General features: G+C 45.5%; 2 protein-coding genes across 2 annotated transcripts; one reads left to right on the forward strand and one right to left on the reverse strand.

Annotated features, from left to right (window-relative positions):
- The first annotated feature begins 1095 nt into the window (after positions 1-1095).
- On the forward strand, positions 1096-2610 carry LOC124698075 (probable glycosyltransferase 4). The gene has a single exon (XM_047230597.1). The coding sequence runs from the start codon at positions 1096-1098 to the stop codon at positions 2503-2505; it is 1410 nt and encodes a 469-aa protein (XP_047086553.1). The 3' UTR covers positions 2506-2610.
- A 69-nt stretch (positions 2611-2679) lies between these two features.
- Positions 2680-6241, reverse strand: LOC124698076 (peptide chain release factor PrfB2, chloroplastic-like). The gene is made up of 8 exons (XM_047230598.1): positions 5862-6241; positions 5388-5600; positions 5150-5251; positions 4863-5000; positions 4396-4700; positions 4001-4154; positions 3312-3577; positions 2680-2944 (listed from the first exon to the last, which is right to left on the reverse strand). The coding sequence occupies exons 1-7, from the start codon at positions 6207-6209 to the stop codon at positions 3443-3445; spliced, it is 1395 nt and encodes a 464-aa protein (XP_047086554.1). The 5' UTR covers positions 6210-6241; the 3' UTR covers positions 2680-2944; positions 3312-3442.
- Between the last annotated feature and the right edge of the window lie 5232 nt (positions 6242-11473).

Genomic DNA, 11473 nt, shown 5'->3' on the forward strand with positions numbered 1-11473 from the left:
TAGTCATAAGAAGAGGAATAGAAGCTGCGTCACAATTTCCCTGGACTCGCCTACATTTGCTGTGTTATAAATGTGTCTGGGATTCGTATAAAAGGCTCTTGAAATAAAATAGACATGTTAAGTAGGCCGCTTTGAAGTTGTGATCTTGGTTATGTTTGTCTTTAAGGTTTGGATCTGGTGAGATTTTGACAATGATATTCTGCAGGTTTAGCTCAGCTTGGTGCTTTTGGAAATCTTTAAAACGTACAGGGGACCTCTGTCCTCTGGTGCACGGAACAAACGCTTTGTCGACTGTATGATGTGCTTGAAGATATCGAAACAACTAAAACTGCTAGAGTTGTAAGATGGCTAGTGACTGAGCCTGACTGCCAGCTCTTCTACTGCGGCGTCCACTGAACAAGTGCTGCTAAAGAAGGGAAACTACACGGCACTGATCGATGCAGACATTTTATTTCAGATTGTTCTTTCTGAGCGAGTTTTCACGTTGTTCTGCTTCCAATCCAGGTTTTGCTAAGAGCCTGTGAGTTGGCGGTGCTGAAATGTGATCGGTTTCTCAGTCTGAAATCACAACATTCAGTTCATTTCGCAGAGGCGTCTGTCTCCCTCTATTCCACGGCTAGCAATCGTACCTCCATATATTTGGAAACAAACGCCACGACGAGATCGCCACAAGGAAACCTAGCCAAGATTGCAACAGCAGCATTTGCTGGCGACGCGGAAAAGTTGGAATTATTGTCTTCGCTAAAGCGGTATGTCTTGCGCGATTAGGAAATGGATTAAATTCTGTTAGTTGGCTAACGCGATTTGGTGCTATCTTAAACGTCCGCCTCACATGCGCCTGCCATTTTTACGTATGTGCGGAATCGGCAGGCCAGATGGCAACCACTGGGATGACCGGAGTATAATCTACTGTGCAGGCGTTCACAAGAAGGACTCCAAGCCCAGCCGGCGCCGGTCGCCGTCAAGGAAGGCAATGAATTAAACCTCCAAACCCCGACGCGTAATCGATCGCCTCTCTGATTTAACCAGGGGCGGTACTACCGTGCGAGAGTAGAGTGGAGTAGAGCGTGTAGGGTAGAGCCGCGTCGCGCTTGCATGTCTCGTCCGTCGTCGGCGATGGCGGAGGAGCAGGCCGGCGGGCAAGCGGGAGGGGAGAGGCGAGCCAGGCAGAAACCCATGTTCACCGTCCCGATCATTACGGTCGTCCTGCTCATCGTCGCGCCGTGCGCGCTCTTCCTGTTCACGTCCGACGTTGCGCTCCCACGCATCCGCATCGAGTACGTCCGCCGCGACGTTCCGGCCGCCAGTGCGCCCGCGAACCTAAAAGCGCCGCCACCGTCGCCTGATCAGGCCGCCGTGGCTGTTTCCAGCCTCGCGCCGCCACCGTCGCCCGAGGCCGTTCCCAGCGAGGAGCAGCGTCGGGAGGAGCAGCAGCCGCCACTCCCCCCGCCGGTGCGGCAGCTGACCGATCGCCCGTACTCGCTGGGCCCGGCCGTGCCGGACTACGACGCCCGCAGAGCGGCGTGGCTGGCGGCGCACCCGGGGTTCCCGGCCTACGTGGCGCCGGGTCGGCCGCGCGTGCTGGTGGTGACCGGGTCGTCGCCGCGGCGGTGCAGCGACCCGGAGGGCGACCACGTGCTCCTCCGCGCGTTCAAGAACAAGGCGGACTACTGCCGCGTGCACGGCTTCGAGGTCTTCTACAGCAACGCGGTGCTGGACGCGGAGATGTCGGGGTTCTGGACGAAGCTGCCGCTGCTGCGCGCGCTGATGGTGGCGCACCCGGAGACGGAGCTCCTCTGGTGGGTGGACTCCGACGTGGTGTTCACGGACATGCTGTTCGAGCCGCCGTGGGGCAAGTACGCGCGGCACAACCTGGTGATCCACGGCTGGGACGAGGCGGTGTACGGCGCCAGGAACTGGATGGGCACCAACGCCGGCAGCTTCGTCATCCGCAACTGCCGGTGGTCGCTCGACCTCCTCGACGCCTGGGCACAAATGGGGCCGCGCGGCCCGGTGCGCGACAAGTACGGCAAGATCTTCGCGGAGGCGCTGTCGAACCGGGCGGCGTACGAGGCGGACGACCAGTCGGCGCTGGTGTACCTGCTGGCGACGCAGAGAGACAAGTGGGCGGACAAGGTGTTCCTGGAGAGCTCCTACCTGCTGCACGGCTACTGGAAGGCCATCGTCGACAGGTACGAGGAGATGAGGAGCAAGTGGCGGCCGGGGCTCGGCGACGACCGCTGGCCGCTCGTCACGCACTTCGTCGGCTGCAAGCCGTGCGGGGAGCAAGGTGCGAGCTACGAGGCCTCAAGGTGCCGGCAAGGCATGGAGCGCGCGCTCAACTTCGCCGACGACCAGATACTCAAGCTCTACGGGTTTCAGCACGAGTCGCTCAACACCACGGCCGTGCGCCGTGTCAGGAACGACACCGGACGGCCGATGGACGCGGACGACGATGAGATCGGCCGGCTTCTGCACCCGACATTCAGGGCCGCCAAGCCATAGTGATCTATCAAGTCGTTCCTTCCATTGGTTTGGATGTCAACATGGAACATGTAATGTTTTACAGATACAAATTTCTCTATGTATAAGTAGGCAGGTACCAACTGTGTTGTTCGTACTGACTTCTGTTGGAAAATGCAAGGTCGTGTTAGTACCCATCCAAAATTCAAAATACTCTGTTATGCATGATTCTTTCTTCATGTCCACAAAAAAAATGAGATAGAAAGTTTACAGCTTTATTTAAACGGCAAGGCATAAAAAAAAATCTACATCGGTAAGCACAGCGGACTCACACTATGAATACTGAATTACCGACACTACAAAATACAAGGAATTATAGTAGCCTCCGTGTATCTGAGCATTACGTCAAGTGAAAGGAGTCTCATCTCTAGAAATAACAGCAAGAAGCAAGAAACTGCACTTCCTCTTATACTTGATGAACCTGACAAATCAAATATATGTTTGAAGTCAGATCATTAGCACTACCATCTTTTAATTTTAATACAGTATATTTTCATGGAAAATGACTAGTATGTAACAATAAAGATAAAGGGAAATTTTGCTACAATGGTTGATTCCCTAGCAGGTTGATATCACAGCGACATGCCAGCTTGAGAAACAGACACTTTGTTCAATCACCATTCACCAATGATAGAAGCAATATGTAAATCAGGATATAGGCATACTTTCATTATAGTTCCATTATATTAGCTTCTCTAAACAAGCATACTTTCATTAGATTACCATCTAACTACTAACACAGGCTAGAGCATTTATCCAACTAAACTAACTTGACAATTATTCCGCACCTTTCGCCACCTGAGGTATCTGTTGTATTTGTCAGCGTAGTAGTAAAGAAAATAATAGCCCTTCCTGCTATCAGCTGGACACTATCAAAGTCAGTTTGGTGCTAACAATAAATGATAAGCATGGTTTGCGTTCAGACACTTTCATCAGCTTTATCCAGTGCTAATGACAAAAAGTTCAGAATAAAATCATCTATGTCGCCTTCCAGGACTGAATCAGGATCGGACACTTCATAGTTTGTTCGGAGATCTTTGACCATACGGTATGGCTGCACGAAGGAAAATATATCAGCAATGTCAGAAATACTATACAAGTACAATGGTACAAATATGCTTAGCTTATGATCTTTACACATCTCTCTATATTCGATGAGCTAGCCCATTTGAATAACAAGACACTCTACAAGATTTTTTGCATTGTTTTCTTTGAAATTTCATTACAAAGCTAAATAGCAGAAAATTCAAAAATAACATAATGTATATTAAGAACTAAGTTAGCAGTGTTCGATTCATTCTGGATTCTCAAACTGTAGCATGCGAGGACGCAAACAATGTAAAAAAAAAATTGATGTATGCACTATGCATTGGATTAGCTCTGAAGCATATCATGGGTATTGCAAACTGAAGTGGTATCTCTATCCTTGCCAAAGAAGCTAGCTCATATTATTTATCTCAAAAGATGGAAGCCTCACATGGAGCACATAGGATCTTATTTGGTTGCCCCAGCTTATTTCATTGAGTGATTGTGTGTGCTCTGCATTCATCTGTGCTTGACGGGTAATCTCAAGCTGGTCCAACCTAGATTGGAGCACTGCCATTGCTGATGCCCTATTCATATGTTGCGATCTGCATTTATTAAGAGCAAGTTAGTAGCAGATATGTTCTGGTCATGCAGACGAAGAAAAAGCCAAACTAATATTTCTGCTTGACTAAGAATCTGGGTTCTTGGAAACAATTTGGTTCAGGAAGTCCCAATAGCTTAACAGTTAAGAGGGTATGAAAAAAGATGCTAGGGTATATTCAACAAATTAATATTTATTGATTGAGCTATCATTAGACATTTGAATACTGAATGCATCAAAATTACCTTTCATTTTGACAAGTTGCAGTTGTACCAGTTGGGACGTGCACAATTCTAACAGCACTTTCTGTGGTGTTGGCATGCTGGCCACCAGGTCCACCAGAACGAAAGCGTTCTATTCGAAGATCTGATTCGTTTAATTGGTATCGGCTAGAAGCATCACCAAGAATAGGTATTACAGCCACAGCAGCAAAGGAAGTATGCCGCCGCTTTCCACTATCAAACGGAGAAATCCGCACTAATCTATGAACTCCTATTTCGGATTTGGCATATCCAAACGCATATTCACCATCAACTTTGATAGTAGCCCTCTGGAATAGCAAGAATTAAGAATAGGATCAAAAGTTTTGCTAAGAATCATCCTTAGATAAGAATTTCACAGATAGTAAAAAAAAAATCCACATGGCTTGATTGCACATCCGTATAAAGTGGTGAGTTGACTGAGATGAGAAGTGATTAGAAAACAAGTCAACCTTGATTCCCGCTAGTTCACCAGGCATTTCTTCTATTACGGTGACTGTATAACCCCGTCGTTGAGCCCATGATCTATACATGTTCATAATCATGGCAGCCCAATCCATGCTCTCAACGCCTCCGGCTCCTGCTTGAACCTGCTTATGACATCAATATGAGGAATGCCACTGATAAATCACCATGAAGCATAAAAGAAACAATACTGCTCCAATTTTTCCAGCAACTGTACAAGAGTTATAGAGTGAGGACTTCACTTAAATTGCTTGGGATGATGCAACGCATATACCTCAATGAAGCAAGGGTAAGGGTCATGATCTCCAGAAAGCAATGCATTGAGTTCTTTCTCCTTTGCATCTATTCTCATATCGGCTAACGCTCTCATGGATTCCTGCACAGCGCAGTTAAAAAGCAGATAAACAAGCAGCTCATTTGCACCATGAAGTGTTCCAGTAAAGGTCCATGTAACTGAATTTGGAGGTATGCAATATGTAATTATGCAAAGTGAGAAATGTATAGATACTCACCGTCTCAAGTTCATTATCGCCCTCTTCACGTGCAAGCCTCAACATGTCAATGTGCTCCATCAATTGCTGCTCGAATTGGTTCACTGACTTAATCTTTCCCATGATCTCACCTTGCTCACGACTAACCTTCCCGGCGAAAACTGAATCCTCCCAGAGGTCTGGTCTCTCCAACACCACAGCCAATTGCTTCGATCTCTCCAGTAACCATTTCCACTGCGCATATAAAATAGAGCTCGAGAAACTTACAGTCTATTCGCAGCTATGCAAAAAAATGTGTCTAAAAAATAGATCCTCGCACGTGCACACTCATATAAGCGTGCACCTGGAACGCACATTAGCTGTTTGTGGATATGTTTGAGAGGAACAATCACCTGAGACGCCCATCCAAACCCCAAAAAAGCAATAATATTCGGCATTTGACCTACTAATCATGCGCAAGGTGTGAGAGCATCGAGTATCCTAAAGAAATTGGACCTTGAGGCGCTTCTTGATAAGCTTGATGGACTGCGCGACGGCAGCGGCGTGGCTGCGCCAGTCGCTCTCGGCCTCGGCGAGGATGGTCCAGCCCTTGTCGGCGATCGAGTCCACAGTCAGGCCATCAGCAGTCCTCGGCGCCTCCACCACCGGCGCCGGGGAAGAGAACCACCGAGTCGGCTCGAGAAGGCATGATCTGGCGGCGGCAGGAAGGGCGTGAGCGGGTCCGAGAAGGGAGGCCATGGAAGCTCCATGGGGCAGGAGGTGGTGGATAGGGTTCGAGGTCCGGGCGCGGAGATGAGAGAGGAGGAACGCGGCGGTTGATCTGGCTAGGAGGCGGGAAGCCATTCCCGCCGCCTCCGACGGTGGTTGCGGGGAAGACTGGACTGGCGAAGCACTATTTCGTGTGCTTGCTGGCTGAGACGGCTTAACAGAAGGCGTTTTCGCTTCGCACAAGACGTACGTATAAATTAGGATCTTGGGCTCTTAATTAACTATATATGAAACCCCGCACCCTGTGGCGGAATTTCTACCATACAACTTGATGAATTATGTGAGTGGATTTTTTACACACTCTAAGTGTAGGTGTGTTCTGGACTATCGATTTATTCCTCGTGATCGCCGTTTGGCTTGGTAGATAGAAAGATTTCTTTCTCTGTCTCTTCCTTTTATTTGAATCTCAAAGTAAAATGGATTATGATAGAAACCCACATCTATACTTGTAAGTACAAAAGTACATTTCATGAATTATTTATAAAATCATCATTCTAACAAATTATCAGAGTAAAGAAAGATTAACGTGTAGACACTAACTGGCACCAATAACCCAACAACAAATTAGAGCAAAAAAAGGTGTAGAATTTATTTATTCAGAAAAATATGGACATATAATCTCGACGTGGTGATAAAAATCCATGAATGTCATCTCATGTAAAGTTATATACTGAAATATTCATTTGTGGAATAGTTAATCCCATTGTAGAGAAAGTCCTCAATCATTAGCCCGCTAAGAGCAACTCTAACAGAGCCTGTAAAACGGGCTGAAACAGAAAAAGTCCGGCAACTTTACGGGTTCAGGCCAAAAGTTGGCCAGAACGGAGCCTGAACTCGCGGCCTGACCCGTAAAACGAGTTTGATGGCCCGAGAAACTCGGCGGCCGCCCCGTATTAAAAGGGGCCGCGGAGGGAAGTTCGGTTTCCAGACCCTACTCCCCTCCGTCGCTACCACTTCCTCCACCGCCGCTCCCCCTCCTCTCCGGCGAGCAATTCTGCCGCTGCCGCCACCACCCCTCCGTCCGCAATGGGCCATGATGACCCACAAGTATAGGGGTCGCAACAGTCTTCGAGGGAAGTAAAACCCAAATTTATTGATTCGACACAAGGGGAGGTAAAGAATACTTATAAGTCTTAACAACTGAGTTGTCAATTCAGCTGCACCTGGAAAAGCACTAGCAACAGGGGTGATGTGAAAGTAGCAATGATATGAGAGCAGTAGTAACAGTAACACGAGCAGCAGTAATAGTAATATGAGAGCAATGGCACCGTAAAACAGATTGACATGTAGAACAAGTATATGATGATGAAAGATGGACCGGGGTTCCTAGCTATCTACACTAGTGGTAACTCTCCAATAACAAGTGTTGGGTGAACAAATTACGAGTCGGGCAATTGATAGGATTGAAATAGCATTAAGACAGAATATCAAGATCATTAATCATGTAGGCATGTTTTCCAATAATAGTCGTACGTGCTCGCAATGAGAAACTTGCACAACATCTTTTGTCCTACCAGCCAGGTGGCAGCCGGGCCTCAAGGGAAACTACTTGGATATTAAGGTACTCCTTTTAATAGAGTACCGAGCAAAGCATTAACACTCCGTGAAAACATGTGTCCCTCACATCACCGCCATCCCCTCCGGTTGTCCCGATTTCGTCACTTCGGGGCCTTTGGTTCCTGGACGGTGACATGTGCATACAACTTGTAGATACAATCTAAGCAATAAGTATAGAGCTCAAATCTAAGATCATGGCACTCGGGCCCTAGTGACAAGCATTAAGCATAACAAGATTGCAGCAACAATAACTTCATAAACTTTGTAGATAGACAATCATAATGTAACAATCCATCGGATCCCGACAAACACAACACCGATTACATCAGATGAATCTCAATCATGTAAGGCAGCTCATGAGATCATTGTATTGAAGTACATGGGGGAGAGAATACCAACTAGCTACAGCTAGAACCCGTAGTCCATGGGGGAACTACTCACGGAGCATGATGGAGGCGATGGCGTTGATGGAGATGGCTTCCGGGGCACTTCCCCGTCCCGGCAGGGTGCCGGGACAGAGACTTCGTCCCCCGAATTGGAGTTTCGCGATGGTGGCGGCGCCCTGGAGTCTTTCTCCGAGTTTCGTCAAGAGTTACGGTGTTTTTAGGTCGAAAGGGATTTTATAGGCGAAGAGGCGGCGCATGGGGGCACTCAGGGCGCCACACCACGAGCCGGCACGGGCCCAGGCCAGGCCGCGCCGCCCTATGGTGTGGTGGCCCTCCGGCCCTCTCCGACTCTTCTTCGGTGTTCGGACGCTTCCGGGAAAAATAGGAGGTTTGGTCTTCGTTTCGTCGAATTCCGAGAATATTGCCCGAACAGCCTTTTCGGAACCAAAAACGACAGAAAACGAGAACCGGCACCGTGGCATCTTGTTAATAGGTTAGTTCCGGAAAATGCATGAAATCATCATAAAGTGCAAGCAAAACATGTAAGTATTGTCATAAAACAAGCATGGAACAACAGAAATTATGGATACGTTGGAGACGTATCAAGCATCCCCAAGCTTAGTTCTCGCTCGTCCCGAGCGGGTAAACGATAAAAAGAATAATTTCTGTAGTGACATGCTACTTACATAACCTTGATCATACTATTACAAAGCATATGAAATGAATGAAGTGACTCAAGGCAATGATCTATAGTTGCTAACAAATAGATAACATATAGCAAAACTTTTCATGAAGAGTACTTTCAAGACAAGTATCAAAAATCTCGCACAAGAGTTAACTCATAAAGCAATAAATTCAAAGTAAAGGCATCGAAGCAACACAAAGGAAGATATAAGTTTCAGCGGTTGCTTTCAACTTGTAACATGCATATCTCATGGATAATTGTCAACACAAAGTAATATGATGAATGCAAATATGCAAGTATGTAAGAATTAATGCACAGTTGACACAAGTGTTTGCTTCTAAGATGGAAGGAAATTGGTAAACTGACTCAACATAAAGTAAAAGAATGGCCCTTTGCAGAGGGAAGCATTGATTGCTATATTTGTGCTAGAGCTTTGGTTTTGAAAACATATAGAGAGCATAAAGGTAAAGTTTTGAGAGGTGTTTGTTGTTGTCAACGAATGGTAGTGGGCACTCTAACCCCCTTGCCAGACAAACCTTCAAGAGCGGCTCCCATGAATTATTTTTATTTTTGGGTGGCACTCCTTCCAACCTTTCTTTCACAAACCATGGCTAACCGAATCCTCGGGTGCCCGCCAACAATCTCATACCATGAAGGAGTGCCCTTTTATTTTAGTTTTATTATGATGATGACACTCCCCCCAACCTTTGCTTACACAAGCCATGGCTAACCGAATCCTCGGGTGCCGTCCAACAATCACATACCATGGAGGAGTGTCTATTTTGGTTAATTAATTTGGGACTGGGAATCCCATTGCCAGCTCTTTTTTGCAAAATTATTGGATAAGCGGATGAAGCCACTAGTCCACTGGTGAAAGTTGCCCAACAAGATTGAAAGATAAACTCCACATACTTCCTCATGAGCTATAAAACATTGACACAAATCAGAGGTAATAAATTTTGAATTGTTTAAAGGTAGCACTCAAACAATTTACTTTGGAATGGCAGGAAATACCACATAGTAGGTAGGTATGGTGGACACAAATGGCATAGTGGTTGGCTCAAGTATTTTGGATGCATGAGAAGTATTCCCTCTCGATACAAGGCTTAGGCTAGCAAGGTTGTTTGAAGCAAACACAAGTATGAACCGATACAAGCAAAACTTACATAAGAACATATTGCAAGCATTATAATACTCTACACTGTCTTCCTTGTTGCTCAAACACTTTTACCAGAAAATATCTAGACCTTAAGAGAGATCAATTATGCAGACCAATTTCAACAAGCTCTACAGTAGTTCTCCACTAATAGGTTTAAACTACATGAAAAAACTTAATAATGATCTACTTGAGAGCTCAAAACAATTGCCAAGTGTCAAATTATCCAAGACATGATGAGGCATTTTCTCGTTTTCAACCAAATATAAATAAGTGCAATAGCTTCCAACTTTTATCATTGAACATTAAAAGTAAAACGAAGAACACGAGTGTTTATATGAAAAAGCGGAGCGTGTATCTCTCCCACACAAGGATTGCTAGGATCCGAATTTATTCAAACATAAACAAAACGAAAAATAAACACACAGACGCTCCAAGTAAAGCACATATGATGTGACCGAATAAAAATATAGTTTCGGGGGAGGAAACCTGATAAGTTGATGAAGAAGGGGATGCCTTGGGCATCCCCAAGCTTAGACGCTTGAGTCTTCTTGAAATATGCAGGGATGAACCACGGGGGCATCCCCAAGCTTAGACTTTTCACTCTTCTCGATCATATATCATCCTCCTCTCTTGACCCTTGAAAACTTCCTTCACACCAAACTTCTCACAAACTTCATTAGAGGGGTTAGTACTCAAAAAATTTGAATCCACCTTGGTTCTGTAGTGGCGCATTGCAAGAACTCAATAAAACATTAGCTACAGCCCTCTACGTCTAGAAAACCTCGCTTAAAGTCCACAAGAGACAATGCAAAAAACAGAGACAGAATCTGCCAAAACAGAACAGCCAGTAAAGACGAATTTTAATAAAATACTTCCGTTGCTCAAATTAGAAAACTCAAAACTAATGAAAGTTGCGTACATATCTGAGGAACACGCACGTAAATTGGCATATTTTTCTGAGTTACCTACAGGGAAAACAGCCCAGATTCGTGACAGATAGAAATCTGTTTCTGCGCAGAAATCCAAATCTAGTATCAACCTTCGATTAGAGGCTTCACTTGGCACAACAAAACACAAAACTAAGATAAGGAGAGGTTGCTACAGTAGTAAACAACTTCCAAGACACAAATATAAAACAAATTACTGTAGCAAAATAACACATGGGTTATCTCCCAAGAAGTTGCTTTCTTTATAGCCATTAAGATGGGCTCAGCAGTTTTAATTGATGCACTCGCAAGAAATAGTATTTGAAGCAAAAGAGAGCATCAAGAGGCAAATCCAAAACAAGTTTAAGCCTAACATGCTTCCTATGCATAGGAATCTTGTACACAAATAAATTCATGAAGAACAAAGTGACAAGCATAAGAAGATAAAACAAGTGTAGCTTCAAAATTTTAAGCATATAGAGAGGTGTTTTAGTACCATGCAAATTTCTACTACCATATTTTCCTCTCTCATAATAATTTTCAGTAGCTTCATGAACAAACTCAACAATATAACTATCACATGCAGCATACTTTTCATGATTCTGTTGGACTCGCCAAACCCACCG

This window comes from Lolium rigidum, chromosome 3, assembly GCF_022539505.1.
Source record: "Lolium rigidum isolate FL_2022 chromosome 3, APGP_CSIRO_Lrig_0.1, whole genome shotgun sequence".
Lineage (NCBI taxonomy): Eukaryota > Viridiplantae > Streptophyta > Magnoliopsida > Poales > Poaceae > Lolium > Lolium rigidum.

Excerpts from the sequence above, each read along its gene's own strand:
- LOC124698075 (XM_047230597.1), top strand. The coding sequence starts at position 1,096 with ATGTCTCGTCCGTCGTCGGCGATGGCGGAGGAGCAGGCCGGCGGGCAA.
- LOC124698076 (XM_047230598.1), bottom strand. The coding sequence starts at position 6,209 with ATGGCTTCCCGCCTCCTAGCCAGATCAACCGCCGCGTTCCTCCTCTCT. Across the intron at positions 4,155-4,395 it reads GCAACTTGTCAAAATGAAAG|ATCGCAACATATGAATAGGG; the intron begins GTAATTTTGATG and ends TAATAAATGCAG. Across the intron at positions 3,578-4,000 it reads TAAGATCCTATGTGCTCCAT|CCATACCGTATGGTCAAAGA; the intron begins GTGAGGCTTCCA and ends TCCTTCGTGCAG.